At 44.0% G+C, this 24988-nt stretch overlaps 1 protein-coding gene across 1 annotated transcript in view; it reads left to right on the top strand.

Annotated features, from left to right (window-relative positions):
* Nucleotides 1–23683, top strand: part of LOC124606111 (protein transport protein SEC31-like) — a 143313-nt gene extending 119630 nt beyond the window's left edge. Inside the window, exon 3 of the mRNA XM_047138075.1 lies at nt 23442–23683. Within this exon, the coding sequence (XP_046994031.1) occupies nt 23442–23683 (242 nt within the window). The remainder of the gene's footprint in view (nt 1–23441) is intronic.
* Nucleotides 23684–24988: the final 1305 nt, after the last annotated feature.

Raw genomic sequence — 24988 nt, 5'->3', positions numbered from 1 at the left:
AACGAAACGCTGATAAAATTAATAACCAGTATCCAGATGAGTCTGAGTTGCAACGGATATACCTTTGCTGTTATCTGTATGCGTTGTAACTGTTCGTTGTACATTTTTGACATGGTTTTCGCTTCTTCGGAAATACCGTTTTTGACTATGTTACGATGACTTAAACATGGGTCTCGGCCCGAAACTAGTCATCGAGTGAAAAAAAAGTAAAATTTGGAACATTGAATTTGTTTTAAGTTACACTGATGAACAGAAGTTGCTGACCTCACAGAGAGCCGTATACTGATCAGATCATGAGCGACGCCTTGATTCGTTCAGTTCCGGATACTGAGAGGTGCGAGAGCATGCCCTCCAGTGTGAAAATCCATCCCACTCCAAGGTTTCAGCTATTGCACAATCATTCGAGGTGTCGCTAGCTGCGGGTAACAATCCTCAGTCACGGTGTGAGGTACCAGCAATAGGCTTCAAATACACTGAATAGCCAAAGAAATTGGTACAGGCATGCGTATTCAAATAAAGAAATACGTAAATAGGCGGAATACGGCACTCCGGTCGGCAGCGCCTATATAAGACAAGTGTCTGACGCAGTTGTTAGATCGGTCACTGCTGCTACAATGGCAGATTATCAAGGTTTAAGTGCGTATGAACGTGGTGTTGCAGTCAGCCCACAAGCGATGGGCACAGCATTTCCGAGGTAGCGATGCAGTAGGGATTTTCCCGTACGACCATTTCACGTGCGAACGCGAATATCAGAAATCCAGTAAAACATTAAATCTCCGACATCGCTGCGGCCGGAAAAAAATCCTGCAGGAACGGGACCAACGACGACTGAAGAGAATCGTTCAACTTAATAGAAGTGCAACCCTTCCGCAAATTGCTGGGCCGTCAACGAGTGTCAGCGTAGTGAACTATTCAAAGAAACATCATCGATATGGGCTTTGGGGGCCGAAGACCCACTCGTGTACGACACAAAGCTCTACGCCTCGCCTGGGCCAGTCAACACCGATATTGGGCTGTTGATGACCGGAAACATGTTGCCTAGTGGGTGGAGTCTCGTTTCAAATTGCATCGGGCGGATGGACGTGTACGGGTATGGAGACAATCTCATGAATCCATGGACCCTGCATGTTGGTAGAGGACTGTTCAAGCTGGTGGAGGTTCTGTATTGGTGTGGGACGTGTAGAGTTGGAGTGATATGAGATCCATGATCAAGTCTAGGTACGACTCTGAGAGGTGACACGTATGTAAGCATCCTGTCTGATCACCTGCATCCATTCACGTCCGTTGTGCATTCCGACGGAGTTGGGCAATTGCAACAGCCCACACGTCCATAATTGCTGCAGAGCACCTCCAGGAACACTCTCGTGAGTTTAAATAGTCCCGCTGGCCACCAAACTCCCCAGACACGAACATTATTGAGCATATCTGGGATGCCTTGCAGCTTGCTGTTCAGAAGAGATCTCCACCCCGTCGTATTCTTACGGATTTATGGAGAGCCCGGCAGGATTCACGGTGTTCCCTCCAGCACTACTTCAGACATTAGTCGAGTTCATACCACGTCATGTTGCAGCACTTGTGGGATCTCGCGGGGAGCCTGCACGGTATCTGGTAGGTGTACCAATTTCTTTGGCTCTTCAGCATGGTTCCCATTGGGCAGACATGGTCTCAACGGTCCGCACACGATCACTGCGTCGAGGCGGCCGGTCTCGCTCGCAGCAGCAGCCGCACCATCAAAGTAAACAGGCCAGTAAACGGCAATGTACGCGCTCCAAGCTCCCGTCCTGTCCTTATTGTTTCATTAACCATGAGCGCCCACATCGCCCAAAACACTGGGCTACCTGTCATAATTGCAACATAAAAGGTCACATTGCTTCTGTTTGTAATGCAAAATTTCAGCACAACGATCGTGGGGCAGATATGGACGTAAACACTGTAACGGCTATTTCTGTTGCACCAAGCAAGCTTTTCCTCGATGTTACCGTTTTTCGTAAAGTTCTGCACATGCAAGTGGATACAGGAGCTGCGGTAACCTTGTTAAACTCACAAACTTATACGAACTTAGGTTAGGCTCCCCTCCGCTTCTTTCTGTCTCACGAAAATTAGTAAATTCAAATAGACAGATTATTGCTATTCTCGGCGAATTCTCTGCCCCAGTGACCCACAAGTCAGTAGTCCGGCCACATAGATTTCTTGTTGTAGATAACGCACGTCCGGAGAATCTTTTTGGATTAGATGCTTTTAAGTTGTTTGGTTTCACCATTTCAGATGAAGTGATTTTAGTGCCAGTTTTCCTCTTTTAACTCCTGGATAGAAGTGTGCCAACAATTTTCAAGTGCATATTACTACTAAACCTTCTGCTCGGCTTCGTTTTTTTCGGACCCATCCGGTTCCATTGACACTCAGGGAACTAGTCAAAGAAGAATTAGATCGCCACATGGAATCCTGCGTTTTCGGCATATTGCATCAAGTGAATGGTCTACCCCATTAGCTACAGCAAAGAAATCGTAGGACCGGTTACGCTTCTGTGGAGATTTTAAAGTTTCTGTGAACGCACAATCTATAGTGGATACATACCCGACACCGCGCCCTGACGAATTCTTTCACATGTGATCAGTATTTCTCAAAAATTGACTTGTGGGATACCTATTTACAACTCTCTTTAAATACTTATGTTAGTTGTCAGTACTTGTGATTGCCTTTTGGAGTCGCCAGCACTCCCGCTATGTTTCAACGTTTTTTTGGAACAACTTACATCGACTGTATGTGTCGTGCAAACTATTTGGTTGACATTGTACTTTCCGGTACCTCTACTGAGGAACATTTATAAAATCGTACTCTTTTTTTCTGTCCTCCAATCGGCCGGGTTAAAGTGAAATTTAGAAAAATGTACATTTTTTCAACCTTCAATCGCTTATCTTGGTTTTGAAGTTTCTCGTGGGGGTCTCAAACCCCTACATCAACATGTTTCTGCTACTGTGTCCCTTCCACGCCCTACATCAGCCAAAGAACTTCAGGTTTTTCTAGGCAATGTCACCTACTACCATAGAGTTTTGCCTGGGACAGCGACGATCTCGCAGGCATTGTGTGCGCTGCTGCGCAAAGGGACTCAGTTTCGCTGGTCGCCAGTTTGTGAAACCGCGTTTTCCACACTGAAAACCACGTTGAATTCTGCGCCCTGCTTAGTGACGAACCAGCCAGGCCTCCAACTGGTCCTTACGTCGGACGCTTCACAGTACGAGTTGGGGGCGGTACTGGCTCATAGATGTCCCGATGGCTCCGATCAGCCTATTGCTTGTGCCTCAAAAACGCTGACTCCTACTCAAACCAAGTTCTGTCAGATAGAAAAAGAAGCTTTGGTCACTGTATATGCTGAGAAGAAAGTACATATTTTTCCTCTATGGTACCAGATTCCACCTGGTCACCAATCACAAACCATTGGTTGCCTTATTCAGCCCTTCTGCGTCGTTAGCAGGTAAAGCAGCACATCATATTCAACATTGGGCTCTTTTCCTTTCGCTTTACAACTACGAGCTTCATTTCAGGCCTACGAAGCAGCACGCAAATGCGGATGCTTTGTCCGCCTACCGACCAGTCCGGACCCAGGATTTGATCAGGAGGTGTGCCGTGAGCAAAAATCATGAGTTGCGCTTTGACGTCGGTAGTGCACTTGTATGCGAAAGGCAAACGTCTCAGGCTCAAATCCCAGCCCGGCAGCCAGTTTTAATCTTCTAGCAAGTTTCACTGTCAACCAGAATCACCTATCTACTCACAGACAATGGCGACAATTTTCTATGAGTCGTATGGGACAATCATTCACCTGCAACTGAAATATACGAAGAGGTTTCTTCTGCATACAAAACTTGAAGGCGCACTAGTCAAACAGCAGTTTGAGGTACTGTACGGTTAAGTGGGTGAAAAAGTAGTGAAAGCCACGGAACTCAAATAGTACGAGGTGTGTTGAGGAAGTAATATGGACAGTGTTGGACGCACCAATGCCTGTTGTAATAAACTTATATTTGGACTAGAGGCACTTATCAGATAACTATGTCTGCAGAGACTGGGCGAATTTGTGGACAGAGAAAACATTTATGATGTATTCGAATATATTGTTAATGGTACGCTGCCTGACTGAGTTACATCTATTGAGTGTTCAGTCTTAATGTTGGTGATGAAATGAAACGTAACGATCACATAAAGTTAGTTGCAGGAAAAGTGAATACTCGAGTAGGGTTGACTGGAAGAGTTCTATGAAAGGGTAGCGCACTTATACAAGAGGCAGTATTATGAAGATACTTCTTGAGCTCGGATGGGAATCCTTGGCTGGAAGAAGCCGAGCTTTCCTCGGAAAACTACTGACAATGTTTACGAAACCAGCATTTGTGTCAGACTGCAGAACGGTTCCGTTTCAGCCGTTCATCTCGAGTAAGGAGTTTAAGGACAAATCAAGGGATATTACTGTCATTTAAGTGCATAAAACCAATGTTCGAGTCAAACGGGTAAGAGAGTGATTCGCAGTGGTACAATGTACTCTCCGCAATGCACTTATAGTGATACGAAGCGAGGTGCCGTAGTCTTCTGCTCCACTCTGTTCTATAATACGGTTGCCAGTCTTCTTGTTCCTATTAGCTATTTCCAAGATGTATCTCTTCATTGGTTTCTGGCAGCTGTCAGTGTTTTTTAATGCTTTTCCCGTCAAAGCACCGCGTGACATTGGCATAAGTCTGAACTGGTAACATACATTAGTCGTAAATATACTCTTTGAGACACAGTGGAATCTTCGTTATGCTAATGCTAGTTATTGACGTGTTGCCTGTTGGCTTTTCTCTCGGGCGTACTGCCAGTCCGCAGCCAATCTTTGACATTGCCAGCCAATCGAAGTGCCGAAATGCCAGAAAAGTCATTGCGGAAACACCGGACGAGGATCCCGAGACAAAAGCCAACAATCTGTATGCAACAAGTAGCCACGAAAGCAGCAATAATTTTGTGTTTTATTTTACAAAAAGCTGTCTTATTGTGCTGTACATCCAGTCGTTGTCTTAAACACTTGTCCTCCATGTCAGTTCTTAGAAACGGTGCTGGTAGACTCAAGAAAAGCTCTGGCACAATGAAAAGAGCTCTTACTCTGTTCACCTTACAAGATTTTCTCTGCCATTCCCTCTTTCCCCCCATGAACCATGGACCTTGCCGTTGGTGGGGAGGCTAGCGTGCCTCAGCGATACAGATGGCCGTACCGTAGGTGCAACCACAACGGAGGGGTATCTGTTGAGAGGCCAGACAAACATGTGGTTCCTGAAGAGGGGCAGCAGCCTTTTCAGTAGTTGCAGGGGCAACAGTCTGGATGATTGACTGATCTGGCCTTGTAACATTAACCAAAACGGCCTTGCTGTGCTGGTACTGCGAACGGCTGAAAGCAAGGGGAAACTACAGCCGTAATTTTTCCCGAGGACATGCAGCTTAACTGTATGATTAAATGATGATGGCGTCCTCTTGGGTAAAATATTCCGGAGGTAAAATAGTCCCCCATTCGGATCTCCGGGCGGGGACTACTCAAGAGGACGTCGTTATCAGGAGAAAGAAAACTGGCGTTCTACGGATCGGAGCGTGGAATGTCAGATCCCTTAATCGGGCAGGTAGGTTAGAAAATTTAAAAAGGGAAATGGATAGGTTAAAGTTAGATATAGTGGGAATTAGTGAAGTTCGGTGGCAGAAGGAACAAGACTTTTGGTCAGGTGATTACAGGGTTATAAATACAAAATCAAATAGGGGTAATGCAGGAAAAGGTTTAATAATGAATAAAAAAATAGGAGTGCGGGTTAGCTACTACAAACAGCATAGTGAACGCATTATTGTGGCCAAGATAGACACGAAGCCCACGCCTACTACAGTAGTACAAGTTTATATGCCAACTAGCTCTGCAGATGATGAAGAAATAGATGATATGTATGACGAGATAAAAGAAATTATTCAGGTAGTGAAGGGAGACGAAAATTCAATAGTCATGGGTAACTGGAATTCGTCAGTAGGAAAAAGGGAGAGAAGGAAACATAGTAAGTGAATATGGATTGGGGGGAAGAAATGAAAGAGGAAGCCGCCTTGTAGAATTTTGCACAGAGCATAACTTAATTATAGCTAACACTTGGTTCAAGAATCATAAAAGAAGGTCGTATACCTGGAAGAATCCTGGAGATACTAAAAGGTATCAGATAGATTATATAATGGTAAGACAGAGATTTAGGAACCAGGTTTTAAGTTGTAGGACATTTCCAGGAGCAGATGTGGATTCTGACCACAATCTATTGGTTATGAACTGCAGATTGAAACTGAAGACACTGCAAAAAGGTGGGAATTTAAGGAGATGGGACCTGGGTAAACTGAAAGAACCAGAGGTTGTAGAGAGTTTCAGGCAGAGCATAAGGGAACAATTGACAGGAATGGGGGAAAGAAATACAGTAGAAGAAGAATGGGTAGCTCTGAGGGATGAAGTAGTGAAGGCAGCAGAGGATCAAATAGGTAAAAAGACGAGGACCAATAGAACTCCTTGGGTAACATAAGAAATATTGAATTTAATTGATGAAAGGCGAAAATATAAAAATGCAGTAAATGAAGCAGTCAAAAAGGAATACAAACGTCTCAAAAATGAGATCGACAGGAAGTGCAAAATGGCTAAGCAGGGATGGCTAGAGGACAAATGTAAGAATGTAGAGGCTTGTCTCACTAGGGGTAAGATAGATACTGCCTACAGGAAAATTAAAGAGACCTTTGGAGAGAAGAGAACCGCTTGGATGAATATCAAGAGCTCAGATGGCAACCCAGTTCTAAGCAAAGAAGGGAAGGCAGAAAGGTGGAAGGAGTATATAGAGGGTTTATACAAGGGCGATGTACTTGAGGACAATATTATGGAAATGGAAGAGGATGTAGATGAAGATGAAATGGGAGATAAGATACTGCGTGAAGGGTTTGTCAGCGCACTGAAAGACCTGAGTCGAAACAAGGCCCCGGGAGTAGACAACATTCCATTAGAACTACTGATGGCCTTGGGAGAGCCAGTCATGACAAAACTCTACCATCTGGTGAGCAAGATGTATGAGACAGGCGAAATACCCACAGACTTCAAGAAGAATATAATAATTCCAATCCCAAAGAAAGCAGGTGTTGACAGATGTGAAAATTACCGAACTATCAGTTTAATAAGTCACAGCTGCAAAATACTAACGCGAATTCTTTACAGACGAATGGAAAAACTGGTAGAAGCGGACCTCGTGGAAGATCAGTTTGGATTCCGTAGAAATATTGGAACACGTGAGGCAATACTAACATTACGACTTATCTTAGAAGAAAGATTAAGGAAAGGCAAACCTACGTTTCTAGCATTTGTAGACTTAGAGAAAGCTTTTGACAACGTTAACTGGAATACTCTCTTTCAAATTCTGAAGGTGGCAGGGGTCAAATACAGGGAGCGAAAGGCTATTTACAATTTGTACAGAAACCAGATGGCAGTTATAAGAGTCGAGGGGCATGAAAGGGAAGCAGTGGTTGGGAAAGGAGTGAGACAGGGCTGTAGCCGCTCCCCGATGTTATTCAATCTGTATATTGAGCAAGCAGTAAAGGAAACGAAAGAAAAATTCGGAGTAGGTATTAAAATTCATGGAGAAGAAGTAAAATCTTTGAGGTTCGCCGATGACATTGTAATTCTGTCAGAGACAGCAAAGGACTTGGAAGAGCAGTTGAACGGAATGGACAGTGTCTTGAAAAGAGGATATAAGATGAACATCAACAAAAGCAAAACGAAGATAATGGAATGTAGTCAAATTAAATCGGGTGATGCTGAGGGGATTAGATTAAGAAATGAGACACTTAAAGTAGTAAAGGGGTTTTGCTATTTAGGGAGTAAAACAACTGATGATGGTGGAAGTAGAGACGATATAAAATGTAGACTGGCAATGGCAAGGAAAGCGTTTCTGAAGAAGAGAAATTTGTTAACATCGAGTATAGATTTAAATGTCAGGAAGTCGTTTCTGAAAGTATTTGTATGGAGTGTAGCGATGTATGGAAATGAAACATGGACGATAACCAGTTTGGACAAGAAGAAAATAGAAGCTTTCGAAATGTGGTGCTACAGAAGAATGCTGAAGATAAGGTGGGTAGATCACGTAACTGATGAGGAGGTATTTAATAGGATTGGGGAGAAGAGAAGTTTGTGGCACAACTTGACTAGAAGAAGGGATCGGTTGGTATGACATGTTTTGAGGCATCAAGGGATCACAAATTTAGCATTGGAGGGCAGCGTGGAGGGTAAAAATCGTAGAGGGAGACCAAGAGATCAATACACTAAGCAGATTCAGAAGGATGTAGGTTGCAGTAGGTACTGGGAGAAGAAGAAGCTTGCACAGGATAGAGTAGCATGGAGAGCTGCATCAAACCAGTCTCAGGACTGAAGACCACAACAACAACATTCCCTCTTTGGCCCATTTTCTTTCCTCCTCTCCCAATTCCGCCAACCCGAAAGAAAACCTGAACTTGAAACATTGCGCTACGTCTTCAAACACAACACTGACCGTAGTTTCCCCCCAGCCGGAAGCTATTACTGGTCACGTGTGCTTTGTCGAGCATTTGCGGCATCTCAGGCAGCAACCAACAACACAGATGTGTTATACGGGCACGAACCTCGCAGGGGACAGCTCTTCAGATGGCAGACAATGGATGGCCGCACTCTACCGGGCCAAGAGACAGCATCTTAAGATACACCAGAGCTCGCTGACCCCGCAGATCTATTCTCCTCTGAGGGCCACATGCCCGAAAGTAGTACTTGTACTATCATGGCGGATGGACAGTATTTAGACCGGCGCTCGGGCTATGTCGAGCAGTACACTCAATAGAGAGTTTCCTGGGCCAGCTGCCGACTGCGAAAGCATTCCGATGATCAGAATTTCACTCTGAAGCAGCCGCTGCGACGGCATGGAATCGAGGTCGACCTTTGCCTCCAGAGGCTTTCAGCTACGGACCCACACCACTCGCGACCTCGACACTGAAGAGACTTGGCCTCTGACGCTGTGATCAGCAAATAGACCTTGTAATACGGAAGGTCGAATGTCCTACACAGGAGATCCAGGATCTAATCCCACTCTGGTACATATTTCCACTCATCTCCTCACTGAATCAGCATTATATGATCCATACATGGATTTTTGGCTGACGGGCACCTGTGGTTGTTCATGAAAGTCCGAATTTTTTCATCGGCAATACGCCGAAACTGAACTTTGTGCGACCCTTCAGCACATATACTGTGGCATTGTTACTGTATGGACATTGGATTTTGGGTCTTTCCGTGTTCTGTGACGTTTTCAGGCCTTCAGCATTCAGGCGTGAGCATTGATCTTTCAACACTGAAGAAGTGATTTATTTTCAGTTACTGTGTTTTAAGCTAACCCCCATCGGAGAACACTGTTTATGTGTTTTACAATAAGCTTCACATTCATTCTAAACCCGGGAAATTTCCCTGTGCCACCTCCGGTGAACATATCGGCATCCCCATCGATCAACAAAGAAGTTTTGAATTTTGCACTTTAGCTGGAGGTAAGGATGTTTTTGTGAAATATTAGCAAGCAAAACGTGTCGCAGCCATATAAAAAAAGTTATAAGAACAAAAGAGATCTGGTACCCATTTTTAGGTAAATTGCACAAAATCTTTAAAAAACGTTATTTCTTCAACCATGTAAAAAAAGACAGTAAAACCAAGTAGTCTACTTTTTTCACATGTAGTCCCCTTCGTATTCAGCTGGTTTTGCGGAACCCACACACTTATTTCCTCCAGCACATCGCCTTCTTCCGTCGGCGGGTACAACCGCCTGAATCCCGTATTCTGCTACGAGTTTTCTGGGAAATATTGGCCGGCGTCCTGGCGCACCCATGACGCGAGTTGGCAGTACACTGGTCTATTTGCTGTTATTGTGGCAGCGATGCAAAAACATGTCAGCGATATGCATGTGCAATTTCCACAACACTGTGATGTTTCGAATCTGCCCATAGCTACGGATTGAATTACCAAATAAACAAGTCACTTTTATCTGTCCCTGGTATGCCCTTATGCTTATTACATCGTCCCGAGGCGTGAAGGAATATAGCTTCTAAGTAAAATACTCGAGCCACTCCTGAATTGTTCGTTTAAAATATTATCGTCCGCACCGTCATGTAGACATTTTTCCAATTCTTTAATTAATTCCAGTTTTTAAACAAGAACTAAGTTATCCAAGAAAAACATTCACATTAAATGGCTATGATGTTAAAGTGACAGAGTCCTGGAGCGTAAAGGAGAAACAGGTAAGAAAGAGGAAGAAGACCACAATCACTGTACCGTACAAATGGACCGTGACCGATACCGTCGGAAGATCTTTCGACGTAGCGGTCTAAAGCCAATTTTTCCAAGCAAACTTGAAACAAAGGATGTGTAAAGATCGATGAATGGTCAGCTACAGGTTGCTGAAGTGTAGGAAATTTGGTGCAGTGTAATGAGCTACAGGTTTTACAGTTAAATAATGCTTAAAAGAGCAGCAATAAGATGTGCACCTCGTGCTACCCATCAAGGCAACCGTAGACGAACACAGTGAACCTAGCGGACAGGTTGTAAATTCCTCTGTCTGTGTTTTAGTAAACACACAGTATCAATGCAAAACACATTAGCTGGCGATGGTTTTGTTGCCGGCTGGTAGTGCCAAGAGGACTCCGTAAGTACAGGTAAACATAAACATGCACAAAACAAGACGCCACTTATAAACCGGTGAACGCTTTCTCCTACCACGACAGCATCATTGAAGGGTTAATCATTGACAGTTACAACGATAAGCGCGGAAAATACTCTCCTTAAATTTGCTGAAGTGCCACATTGCGCCACAGTGTGAAGACAATTCCCAGATTAAGATCTCATCAAGAAGGCCGAGACATCGCATCGACTGTTCTGGACAGAATGAACGGTTACGAAAATCATGATAACATCTAACTTCACCGGCAATGGCCGCGAAGTTTATAATGTGGCCGTCGGTTTTAGTATGTACATTAATTAAGGAGTATTAATGGTAGGATAATAGGACACCAAGCGTCGTGTTGCAATAATAATTTTAAGAGCATTTAGTGGAAGTAGGTCTCCTGTAACCTGTATTTTTGACATAATTTATTACTAAGCATCTGCGATCTGGCAGTTCCAGTTGCAGGTAGCCTATCTAACGACTTACTGCAACAATAAAAATTTGATTTTCAGCATTTCGCGTACTTATTGACCGAATGTAAAAAATTTTAATGGTGTCATAATCTACTCATTTAGGGATATAACCTTATGTTAAAGGTTTACCACACCACAGTAAATGAAATACAGGGTGTCCGAAAAGATTTTCCCTGATTACATAAATTGATAACTCAGGCTAGAAGTAAGATACAAATATGAAACTTGAGTCGAATTGTTTACAACTATAAACTATCAAAGTGTGTCCTGTGGTACCACGAGACACGATCACCAACCACAGTGCAGAGACACTTCCAGACAACATTTGGAAGGAATCCACATGATGTCAAGAGCATTAAAGTCTGGTATGAGAATTCAAGAACACAGGATCGGTTGCTGACCTTCCGAGGTCTGGTCGACCAAGAACCTCAGCAGACAGGGTGGAAGCTGTAAGGCAGTCTTTTCTACGAAGTCCGAAGAAATCGGTGCGCAGGTCCTCACGTGAATTACAGATGCCAAAAAGCTCTCTCCATGACATTTTACGAAAACGTTTATTGTTTCGTGCATAGAAAGTGCAAATCGTTCAGGCCTTGTTGCCCAATGACAGTACACGTCGATATGACTTTGCGGCCGAAATGCTATCACGTATTGAAGACGATGATGGTTATCTCAAACGAATTGCCTTTTCCGACGAAGCGACCTTTTTAGTCAGTGGAGTAGTGAATCGCAATGCCGGCCGGGGTGGCCAAGCGCTTCTAGGCGCTACAGTCTGGAACCGCGCGACCGCTCCGGTCGCTGGTTCGAATCCTGCTTCGGGCATGGATGTGTGTGATGTCCTTAGGTTAGTTAGATTTAAGTAGTTCTAAGTTCTAGGGGACTGATGACCACAGCAGTTAAGTCCCTTAGTGCTCAGAGCCATTTTTTTTTTTTTTTTGAATCGCCATAATGTGCGCATTTGGGGTTCATAACCCCCTGGCAAGGTCAAGGAGTGCACCAGAGGCAGTCCAAATGTGAATGTTTGGTGCGCGCTATTGCACGATCGAATTATCGGGCCATTCTTCTTCGCTGAGGCTACCATCACATCTGCAGTGTATCTGCACATGTTGCAACTGTATGCAGTTGCTTCAATATCACCCCGATGTCTTGTTTCAGCAGGACGGTGCACCGCCTCATTGGGGTTGGGACGTCCGTGCCTATCTCGATATGACCTTTCCTGGGCGATGGATTGGTCGTCATGGGCCAACGGTTTGGCCTCCACGCTCCCCTGACATAACCCCATTAGACTTCTTTTTATGGGATTATGTCAAGGACAAGGTCTACCGAACACGTGTACCAGATCTTAAATCTGCGGCAACGGATAACCACAGTCGTTGAATCCATCTCTCAAGTGATGTTGGCTAACGTGTGGACAGAAACTGAATATCGCCTAGATGTGTTACGTGCGATCAAGGGTGCTCATGGGGAAGTTTACTGATGTGTAAAATAAACTTTGATAGTTTGTAAACAATTAGACACCAGTTTCATATTTGTATCTTACTTCTAGCCTGAGTTATCAATTTATGTAATCAGGGAAAGACTTTTCGGACACCCTGTTTTAAAGTTAAAAACACTGTATATCATCTTCATACGGCGTAGGAACAGCTTATGGCGTGCAAATTATCCAGACTATATTCATCCAGTATTTGAGAATGAGAGTCCTTAGCGACTTCTGACAAACTTTACACATAACTTCAAACTTTTTGTGAAACTTTCTCTAGCGTACGCTCCCGTCAAAATAATGAACCGAAATAAGGTCAGCCGGCCGGCGTGGCCGAGCGGTTCTAGGCGCTACAGTCTGAAACCGCGCGACCGCTACGGTCGCAGGTTCGAATCCTGGCTCGGGCATGGATGTGTGTGATGTCCTTAGGTTAGTTAGGTATAAGTAGTTCTAAGTTCTAGGGGACTGATGACCTCAGAAGTTAAGCCCCATAGTGCTCACAGCCATTTGAACCATTTTAAATAAGGTCATCACTTACAACACTTTCGTTGTTCGTCCAGTGAAACTTCAGAATCATGGAGGACGTTTCAATTTATTAGAGTAACTCTATTCGCAACACATTTTGCAGATACTATCCACAAATGTCAGTAAATAGACCTGCAATATTGTTTAACTATTCGACATATAGTTAAGAAAAGTACGCAATAAATATTGAGATGCAAGGAAATCTTTTTTGAAAATGGAGCGCAAATTACCCAGACTATACTCATCCAGTGTTTGATCATGAGAGCACTTTGGGAATTCCAACATAATACAGCTTTTGCGCCTTTAATCACACACATTTTGTACATGCTTAATTTCAAATACTCAACACATTAACCCATTAGTAAACTAGTCGTTCACAGGTGTAGCTCCACGTCGTGGGAGAACGGCATGAAGCAGCGGACTGCCTGTAGGGGGGAAGTACAGTGGGAACTGTGTGTGGTCCGAGACTGCTACTGTAGCTATGACGGCCCTGCAGGAACTCCAAGCAGTGACGGCCCAGCAAGCCAGCTCTGAATAAACCATTTGTTTTCAACAATCAAACGAGCCTCGGAACAAACCCAATATCGGGTCCGCTTCGGCAGCTGCACGGTCAGCGCAGCAAATTACTAAACTAAGGGCCTGGGTTCCATTCCTGGCCGGCTTGGAAATTTTCCCCACTCGGGAACTGGGTGTTGTGTTGTACTTACGTTCGTATCATCATAATTCACATTCCACTACTGAGATGACCAAAGGGCACGCCCGAAATCCAATTAAAAACCAATACCGGAAGTGACAAGGCCTTTAAGCTGAGCTGTCAGGTATGACAGCCAACATGTTCTCAACGAAAGACAGATTTCCCAAAAGAAATGTGTAAGACTTTGGACTATTAATGTTGCATTCTTATGAAAGGAAGCAAGAGTCCAGGAAATCGTATGGATAATGCCACTAAGGAACATACCGATAATGTGAATAAAGGTAGGAAAGAAAGGGAGTGGTAAAAAGGTGTGGAAAGGATATAAGATGCGGTGGTCAGGAAAAGGCAAAATAAAAAATGGTTGCGTGATAATAGTAGCTAAAGAGCTGGCGAACTAAGTTCTTGATATAGAAAATGTAAACGATAAAATAATTAAACTTAAGATTAAGATGGAAAGAAATATTCTTGACGTAGTCCACGTTTATGCTCCTCAAGTAGGATCCTAAACAGGTCCTACACGGTTTCCAAGGGATCTTATACAGTTCTTCCAGAAAAACATTGGCCAGTTCACGTAACGACGATAGAGGTCGATAGCGGTCGCTAACTCTTCTCTCCAAAGTAGACTACAAAGGCTCTATAACACTGATATCTAGTGACTGTGGTGGACAGGAAAGGTGCGGCACTTCATCCTTCTGCTGTGGGCGATACAAGATGCTTGAACAGGGGCACTGTCGTCTTCGAACGCAGCATCATCATTGGGGAACAAACATTGTACCATGACATGGATCTGACAGCCAATCCCTGGTAGTAATGCCACCTTGCATAGTAACCATGGGACCCTTGAAATAGCCCGATATGGCTGCCCAAATCATCAGCTAACTGCCGCCATTTCTCACACTTGGGACGTAAACTCGGCTAGAAGTTGGAAGCACTGTGAAGCAAGATTAATCCGACAAAATGACTTTCTTCCATTTCTCCATTGCTCAGGTTTCGTGGCTTCGGCACCAAGTTTTCCTGTCACGGGTATGTGCATCATTGATCAGTTGTTTTTTGAATTCCAGCTCGTTCTGCTATACCCTGCTTCGTGCTGACATGGTTCGCGAGTGCGACGTAAGCACTCAACAAACACATTATTCCATGTTGTGACGTAGCGGATTATGTCTTTCGGCATCTCTATATGCGGTATAAATCTTCGGTAAGGTGCCTCCTGAAACAACAGTAACTTCGGCCACCTTCGTTACGAAAACATCCACGATAAGAGCAATAAAAATTTGCCCAAGCTCGAATTCACTTAGTACTGACTTAATGCACCATAAAGTACATAGAACATTGTTCTGAGCACAGCTGACACTTGCAACGTGTTGACGGCACTGCACATACTCCGTTCGTGGAGAGACATAACAGCACTAGCTGCAAGATTGACTAGTATCTGCATTTATGTTCAAGAATGCATTTCCATATCTTTGTCCTGTTTTGTGCAGTTCCTGACCCCCCCTCCTCTCTATCTCTCTCTCTCTCTCTCTCTCTCTCTCTCTCTCTCTCTCTCTCTCTCGAGGTTAAGAAAATAGTGAACATACAATACATTCTACTATCTGTATACTGTTTAAATCCTTAACAAAAGAATTGAAAATTATCACTGAAAAGCAATCGACAGAATAAAATGATTAATTTGCGCAGACAATACAGAAACCAACAGATGATACGTGCTGTTGCCTTTATAATACATTGGCACATATGCTGAGATGTTTTAAAGTAAATTATATAATAAACTGAGGAAGACAGGAAAATTAATTATGTGTCAGTGCTTCGACTTTACAGTGTCGTTACAAAGGTCACGTTCTTATGTCCAGTTTCTTCCCTTTCTGAAGTGTGTAACCGTCCGACTGCGCCCGCCCTACAAGCGCTTTTTTATTTCCTCCTCTCAGCCTGTAATGTTGGGTTAACGTGGTAGAATTGTTTGCTGAGTGATAGAATAAGGACTGCCAGTTGATGATAATGCGTTATTAATTGTTTTGCAAAATCTGTTATGTATTCTCGACGATCAAGAAATACTGACCCACCATCCAGGCACATTCCCCAGAGGATGAAGTACCTGGAAGGAAGAAGCGTAAGGGACATGTCGGCAACATAACCGTGGCCTGGGCAGCACAGAACATGCAGATGCTGTCACCAAACGAAAAGGAGATTTGAAATAAGTTGTAAAGCATCAGTCTTCGTTTTGTGTCCATTCCAGACATGTTAAATCTGTATATGCACCACGCTAGCTCAGTGCACATTGGTATACACAGAATTTCGCTTAAAGAGAGATAAATATTGCGAGACGCAGCAAATGTATGTGTATTTTAATAATGCATGTAAAGATATACCGGGTGATCAAAAAGTCAGTGTAAATATGAAAACTGAATAAATCACGGAATAATGTAGATAGAGAGGTACAAATTAACACACATTCTTGGAATGACAGGGGGTTTTATTAGAACCAAAAAAATACCAAAGTTCAAAAAAATGTCCGACAGATGACACTTCATCTGATCAGAATAGCAATAATTAGCATAACAAAGTAAGACAAAGCAAAGATGATATTCTTTACAGGAAATGCTCAATATGTCCACCATAATTCTTCAACAAGAGCTGCAGTCGAGGAATAATGTTGTGAACAGCACTGTCCAGAGTTAATGGTGAGGCATTGGGGTCGAATGTTGTCTTTCAGCATCCCTAGAGATGTCAGTCGATCATGATACACTTGCGACTTCAGGTAACCCCAAAGCCAATAATCGCACGGACTGAGGTCTGGGGACCTGGGAGGCCAAGCATGACGAAAGTGGCGGCTGAGCACACGATCATTATCAAACGACGCGCGCGAGAGATCTTTCACGCGTCTCCATCCTGCATACACATCGTACGTTCCAGAAGGTGTTTATCAGACAGGCTGAGGATGACGCGATTCTGTAACATATCGGCGTACCTCTCACCCGTCACAGTAGCAGTCACTGACGTTTTGCAGTCGGACATTTTGTGAACTTTGTTTCTTTTTTGGTTCTAATAAAACCCCATGTCATTCTAAGCATGTGTATCAATTTTTACCTCTCTATCTACATTATTCCGTGGTTTATTATGTTTTAAAATTTATACTGACTTTTTGATCACCCGGTAGTTTCAGTAAGTCACTGTTCTTCATTGACGTAGTGTGAGGATTTGAGTGAATGTGTTAACTTTTATTTTCACTACACTGGAGTACAAATTGTGTTTTTATTGAATGAAAATTTCGTGTGTACGGGATGGATATATAGTAAGACTTAAACTGTACGTTCCTTGAAGCTAAAGCCGTCATGTTAGATGGCCCAAAACGTTAACACACTACTGTTTATGATGCTCTTAGTTCCTAGTTCTCAATTCCTGTTACATACACGCAACAGTATGTTTTAAATAGTGAATATTACGGAGTTTTCGTGAGTAATACAGCAACATGAAGGTAATTCCAGACTTTTTTCTGGTCTTAAATACATATTGGATCCAGCAAAACGACGCATTTCTCTTCGTTAGTGAAACTTCCTTTTCTTTATACGTTGGGTTGGAATAACCAAGGAGACAAGTATGTGGTTTGGAAAGGCTACTTTCGTAATTCTCCGGCCGGAGAAGCCGAGCGGTTCTAGGCACTTCAGTCTGGAACCGCGCGACCGCTACGGTCGTAGGTTCGAATCCTGCCTCGGGCATGGATATGTGTGATGTCCTTAGGTTAGTTAGGTTTAAGTAGTTCTAAGTTCCAGGGGACTGATGACCTCAGATGTTAAGTCCCACAGTGCTCAGAGCCATTTCGTAATTCTCCATTTTCCTTAATATGGAGTGACGAAACTTATGTTCGGCCTGCAGTTCGAGGTGTGTGAGAAAAGTAACGTGACTGACAACATCGCGAGCGATCTGGCAACGCTGTGTTGTTCTTATTGTGTAGACCGCTGCGGTTCAGATGCTGTCTCAGTTACAGCTCCGAACAGCCATCATGTGAATTTTAAGAGCGCCAACAGCGAAGTTGTGTTTTTGTTGTGTTCTACGAATATGAAAGGTCAGAATTTATAGCAACGTTATGCCACCAAATTTTGTGTTTAACTTGGGGAATCCGAGAGTGTAATCTTGGAGAAGTTGCAAAGGCCTATTGGGAACATTCCTTATCAAGAGCGCAAATTTTCGCTGGCACAAATCATTTTCAGAAGACCGAGAACACATTGAAGATGAACCTCGCTAAGGTAGACCTTCAACTTCAAAAACCGACAACAACGTCGAACTTGTGTGTGTTTTTGTGGGATCAGACTGACGCTTGACAATAATAGATTACCTGTTAAAATCTTGACCGAATTTTGCACATGCGAGAGGTCTGTGCCTAAATGATGCCGGAAAACCTCACAACTAAGCAGAAGGACAATAGGAGCAACATGTGCACTGAACATCTTGAGAGGATTGCCAATGACCATGAATGGTTCAGCCATGTGATCACAGTTGATGAATCCTGGACTTCTAGTTGTATCCTGCAACAAAAGAGCAGAATAATGAGTCACACAATAAGAATCTCCTCGACTGAAAAAATTTCGAATGAGCAAATCAAAGATTGATGATTTAAATTCTGGACAGCAGGGGGATCATGCATAAAGAATTAATTGCTCCAGGACAAACTGTCAACTAAGTGGTTCACAAAGATATCCTTGAAAGACTCAGGGAAAGGGTGAATCGCGTGAGGCTGGACACTGCAGACAAGTGGATGCTACATCATGGCAACGCCCCATGTCACACGGCCACTTCCATCAGGGAATTTTTGACCTCAAAAGGCTGTACTGTACTTCCACAGTCCCTTCCCCCCCCCCCCCCCCCCCCTCCAATTCACCTGATTTGAGTCCTTGTGACTTTTTTCTTTTCCCAAAATTGAAAAATGTCTCAAAATGACGTCATTTTGTGACTCTGGAGAACATTCAGAAGAACGTGATCTACATGTGAATGGCCCTACCATTTGAAGTACTTCAAGACTGCTACCGTGACTGTGAATAACGACTCCGAGGGTGTAAACTGCAGAGAGGAACTACTCTGAAGGGAACAATATTGTTGTCCGATAAAAATAAAAACTTTGGCTAAAAAAAAACTAGACTTACTTTTGTCACACAAGTCGTACGTCCTCTTCCCGAAAATGCTGAGTACATATTCTCCTACGTTTGGTCGTTTTCCAGTGTTTCCTTCTCATGGCGTTCACCCAAAGATCTTTTAGAGTTGGGCTGATAGGAAATTAAGAAGTCAAATCACAGAGATAAAACTATTACTATAAAAGTAAATAGTACAATCAAAATTCATGTGTACGGGGTGATTTTTTCCACCGTGCACAAACTTTGGGGAATGATCGATGAGAGGATACAGGACAAAAAAGGTCTAACGAACTTATGTCCGGAAATGCATGCTTTCCATGCTAGAGACCGTTTACTCACTCATAAATTGTTACAGAGACTGATAATACGCAGTGTACCATGCATCCACAGTTACAGTATGTGTTGAAAATGGTTTCCATGTGCCTCAATGCATTCGTGTACGTGCCGTAACATGTCTCACACGTTCACATCGGGCAGGCTGCATTCGAACAGTGTGAAAGACAGCACGAATTCGCTCTTCCAGTGTCTCTGCATCTGGAATGGGATTTACATATACGATACTTTTGAGATGGCACCATAACCAGAAATCACACGGATTAAGATCTGGTGAACGACCGTGCCCTGCAACTGAACGCCCTCGTGTGATCCATCGACCAGGAAAGACACAACTGAGATGCGTCCGGACGGCGAAGCGGGCTGGAACACCACCATGTAGCAGCCGCATAATATTTCGAATCATCAATGGCACTTCTTCTAGCAGGGGAGGCAAAGTCACCCGCACGTAACGCCTATAGTACCGGCCTGTTAGGCGATGTGGAAGGAAGACTGGTTTTAAAACACGGTCTTCAATTATACGAACCTACACATTCCGACTTCATCGACACCGATGATTCGCTATCACCGTACCACGGGGTTCTACATACTACCCCACGGAGTAGTAGATACCACTGCGCGTAAAGGTGGGCTGGTGTGACTACAATGGATGACACAAATCTTGGAATCGTGGTTGCCTGGTGAAGAAACCAGTGACAAAATTACTAGTAAGCCCTGCACAAGCTGTAAGTGATAAGGGTAGTAACAGTTATCATGGATAATGTTCCACACGGTCATCTGGCTTACCCTGTACTAGCGGACCAACTGCCCGGTACTGACACGACGGTCGTCTTCTACAGTATCAATCACATTTTCCTCCTAGAATGGTGTTCGAACATTTCAGGTTCATCTTTCATGATTTCCTGTTTCCTGAAATGACCCTGTGTAACGCCGCTTTCTTTGGAAGCTAAGATGAAAATATAAAAATAGTACCCAAAACCCAATACAAGCCCCAAACCCAAGATCCAAATTTCACAAAAAAAACAGTCCCACTGTGATAGCATCACTTGAATAGTAGCATGTATACTGAAAAGAAACAATGTAAAAAGAAATAGAAAAGAAATCCAGTATAAAGTAACTTAGTATTTTTGCAAAAGAAAGTAAAACAGAACCCTTTCGTATCAAATTAAAGTAAACGTAGATCGCAAAGTAGTGTACTTACAGATCACGGAGTAGAACAAATGACATCTAAAAATACTCCTTGTGAGTACTCTTTGAGGGCACCGCAGAATACAGAAGATAAAGTTGTACATTGTTAATGTGCTTCTAGCGCTTGCTTGACCGTGTCGTAACTTAACGTGTGCTCATTGTTTTTACATTTGGGAGATTTGCGATCTGCTAGAAATCATTAAGCTTGAAATAGGTAGATCAGCAACTCTGAGTATATCATTACGTAAAGCAAGACAGGAAAAGAACCGAAATTTGTCTTAAATTCATTATTATCAATGAAAGACTGAACTTTGTCCCAAAGTGAAAGACTGTTAGCAATTTAACGAAAAATGAAGTGAATATTAGTATAGAATTGCGGGAAAACACTTAGATTTCGTTCAAGCAACTCGTGAAATCTGGATCTTATTGCAAAACTCTTTTACTGAAATTTACGTAACTAATTCCACCCAGCTTAAGAAAAGGTTACTTCTTTAAGACAATGATAGGATGTGCTTAGACTATAATAAACCGGTATAAAGTGAAGTTACCGTGTTTGAAATTTATTTCAAACCAAACAATATTATGTGCTTACTATCGCTGTATATAATAGAATGAAACCATGATTAGTGCAATAGTAGCAGTTTGTATGCATCTACGTGTATCTGTGCTCGTACACGTCGGGGAGCATATGATTATTTGAGGTGGCCGGTACAATTAATACGCACTCGGCGTGAATATAGTGCAGCAGGACAGACTTCTTTTGTAACGTTCCTTATCAGGCAGTATACAGACATTCTACAGCTAGCTGGTCGGAGAACGAACTTCATCAACGAACATTTTTTTTAAAAGGAGCAGTTATACATGTCTCAGACAAACAGCGAAATACTGTTGCAAACATTGAATGCTGTGGTTGTTCTCGACGGGGATACGTCTCTTGTACAACCTTGTTGCCTGCCGCCCGTTGGCATTCGCCGTTCCGGAAGTAAAAACTATGTCAGCAAGCTATCGATTCGAATACGCAACCATTGTATACAACGCTGTATGCCATCAACTACAAGGTGAGTCACTAGGAGAAGTTAATCGGACACAACTTTACCAATGACTATAGCGGGACAGAGTGCTAGGGCGTGACGTATGAGGAACAGCACCACCCTCCTGGAGGAAACCATGCAACTGTAACTGTGCCTGCAGAGTACAACGATTATTAAACTGCAGTATCTGTACCAAAGTATGACTGAGTAAATGGTCTCTAGTATGGAAATTATGCACTTCTGGGCATACGTTCCTTAAACCTCTTTTGTTTCGTATCCTCTCATCGATCAATCCACCGCGCGGGGTAGCCGCGCGGTCGCAGAGCTCCCCATCGCAGGTTCGAGTCCTCCCTCGGGCATGGGTGTGCGTGTTGTCCTTAAGGTAAGTTAGTTTAATAGATTATGTAGTGTGTAAGCCGAGGGACCGATGACCTCAGCTCTTTGGTCCCATAGGAACTTACCACAAAAATCGATCATTCCCCGGAGTTTGTACACTGTGGAAAAAAAATCACCCTGTACAAAAGAAAATATAGCTTGATCGACTCCACTTTCTTTGCGCTTTACACTATAATCGTAATGATTGGTACACACTTAAACATTGAAAGCTGCTATTTTTCATTAAATCCCTTGCAACCGAAACTGATTTCAAAGGCAAATAACATAATGGGGAGTCGGCTTCAAGTTTGTGACATTTTGAGAACTCTTTACTACACCTCCTTGTGTATGGGGGATAACTGTTCTTTGTTTATAGTAAATTACTTTTGTGGTATTATACGGAAGGAGCAACGGAACTTTTGTTATTGTAGGAAGAAGGTTAGAATATTCAGTCAGATGCGAATTTAGGGTTCAAATGGCTCTGAGCACTATGGGACTTAACGTCTGAGGTCATCAGTCCCCTAAAACGTAGAACTACTTAAACCTAACTAACCTAAGGACATCACACACATCCATGCCCGAGGCAGGACTCGAACCTGCGACCGTAGCGGTAGCGTGGTTCCAGGCTGAAGCGCCTAGAACAGCTCGGCCACTGCGGCCGGCCATATCTAGGGGCTCATCAGACTTTGTGTAGTAGAGCCACTGTTATAATCAAGGATTTTGGCGTTAGGGCCCTTTTTATGGACACTTCAGAAGAACCAAAATAGCAAAACTGATAATATCTGTAACGTGAGCGCTCGGATACTGGAGTTTGAAACAACTGACTTTAAACATAGCTTTCGTGACTTTAAAAATAAAACACCAAAAGCATGTGGAAAACCTCGCGACTTTTATCCACTTTGGTTAGTGGATCTACATTACCAGAAACATTGGTGACTACAGCGATTGCCAGCTCCCGAAATGCGTCCTGTGACTCGTAATATTTTTTAAGTTTCCTTCAATTTACGTCTATGATCACAGTCTTTTGTTAACAGATTACCGGTTTCGGCCTTTAATGACCATCATCAGATCTGTTGCATAAAAACTCTTTTAAACGGTAGTACTACTGACAACAGGACTCGTGCATGTTATGTTATTTATATGTATTTGACGATGCTGGTGCTGATTCCGCAATTTAACATTTGACGGTGCCACTATGGCTGCAGTACATTAGGACTTTGTTTTTATGCAACAGATCTGATGATGGTCATTAAAGACCGAAACCGGTAATCTGTTAACAAAAGTTTGTGACCATAGACGTAAATTCAAGGAAACTTATTACATATACGGGTCACTCTTTTTTCGCGACGATGTCGCAGCTTGTGAAATTGTAATATTTTTTCACGAGCTTTATGTGGTTGAGCCAAATTTCGATAATCTGGTAGTAAGGTCGCTGAGACCAGGAGGAGGGCAGTGGTAAGGTGCTAGTGCCGCCCCCTCGCAGCCATCGCCGGCCGGGCTGCGCCAGTGAAGCCGTCCCCGAGGGTGCACAGTGGGGCGGGCGACGCGCCAGGCACGACCTCGCCGCGGCGGCGGCGGCTTCGGTGGCAACGGCAACGGCAGGTAGGCTTTCCCACGCTTAATGGCTGGGCTGTCAGCGCGGAGCGACACTCGGTGCGAGTCTCCGGGCCGCCCCACGCCGCCGCTAATGGAAAGTCCACCGTCAGATTATACGGCGGGCCCTAGCGGCGCGGCGCAGCGCAAACACGGCCGCGGCCGCACCGCCTGTTTGCCGTGCCGTGCGTGTAAGCGATATCTCCGGTAATTGGTGCTCCGCGCCCTGCGACGTATTTACAAGGCGGCTGCGAAAGTGAGTAACGACCGCGGCCTGACCCGGCTAATAACCGGCCGCTTGTCCGCGAAAGCAGTTAATAACCTCGCGGACGGACCGCATCTGTAATTGCCGGCTCGCCGCAGCGTTTGATTCAGAGGGCACCGCCGATATTAGCCGCCCTTTGCTGGGATTGACCACTGTACACAACGGACCCTCGAGGGATCCAGTCTCCTTTGACGGTACTCTCTTCAAATAGATCGGCAATCGCTCTTTCCCGGGAAACCGCTCAGCGCCGGACATTCACTGCCTGACAAAAGAAGTGAAGCACTCAGAAGCGGTGGAAGGAAATGGAACGAAAGTTCACGGGTTGTGCGGATATGTGATATTATTTCAGACATTACAATATCGAGTCAAATTTAGAAAGAACTTGACAGTATTAGCTCACTTACCAGCACTTCGTTCCTCACCCTGTGACGTGCACACCTGCACTGATTCTGTTCGGAAAGAAGGCCTACGTATCCTCTCCTGAGGTAAGGTAGACCGCAAAAGTTATAACTTCTCTTTGATATACTGGATACCGGACGCCGCGCGGGATTAGCCGAGCGATCTAAGGCGCTGTAGTCATGGACTGTGCGGCTGGTCCCGGCGGAGGTTGGAGTCCTCCCTCGGGCATGGGTGCGTGTGTTTGTCCTTACGATAATTTAGGTTAAGTAGTGTGTAAGCTTAGGGACTGATGACCTTCGCAGTTAAGTCCCATAAGATTTCATACACATTTGGATACCGGACTGGGGCAGAGTTGACGTTCAGTCTGGTCACACATACATTCTATCGGGCACAGATCTGGTGAGCTTGCTGCCCACCCGAGTACCTCAACATCACGCAACCAGTTCATAGCGACACACACCACACATGTCGACGAGCAAAGTCCTGTTGAAAAAGTGCCACCACAACACTGTTGCGTGGGAGGTAGCTGCTGAGCCGGCCGGAGTGGCCGAGCGGTTCTAGGCGTTACAGTCTGGAACCGCGAGACCACTATGGTCGCTGGTTCGAATCCTGCCTCGGGCATGGATGTGTGTGATGTCCTTAGGTTAGTTAAGTTTAAGTAGTTCTACGTTTTAGGAGGCTGATAACCTCAGATGTTAAGTCCCGTAGTGCTCAGAGCCATTTGAACCAAGGTAGCTGCTGATGACACAGGAGGTCCGTGACGTACTGCTGTG

This window comes from Schistocerca americana, chromosome 3 (assembly GCF_021461395.2).
Source record: "Schistocerca americana isolate TAMUIC-IGC-003095 chromosome 3, iqSchAmer2.1, whole genome shotgun sequence".
Lineage (NCBI taxonomy): Eukaryota > Metazoa > Arthropoda > Insecta > Orthoptera > Acrididae > Schistocerca > Schistocerca americana.
This window is presented reverse-complemented; position numbering and strand designations above follow the sequence as displayed.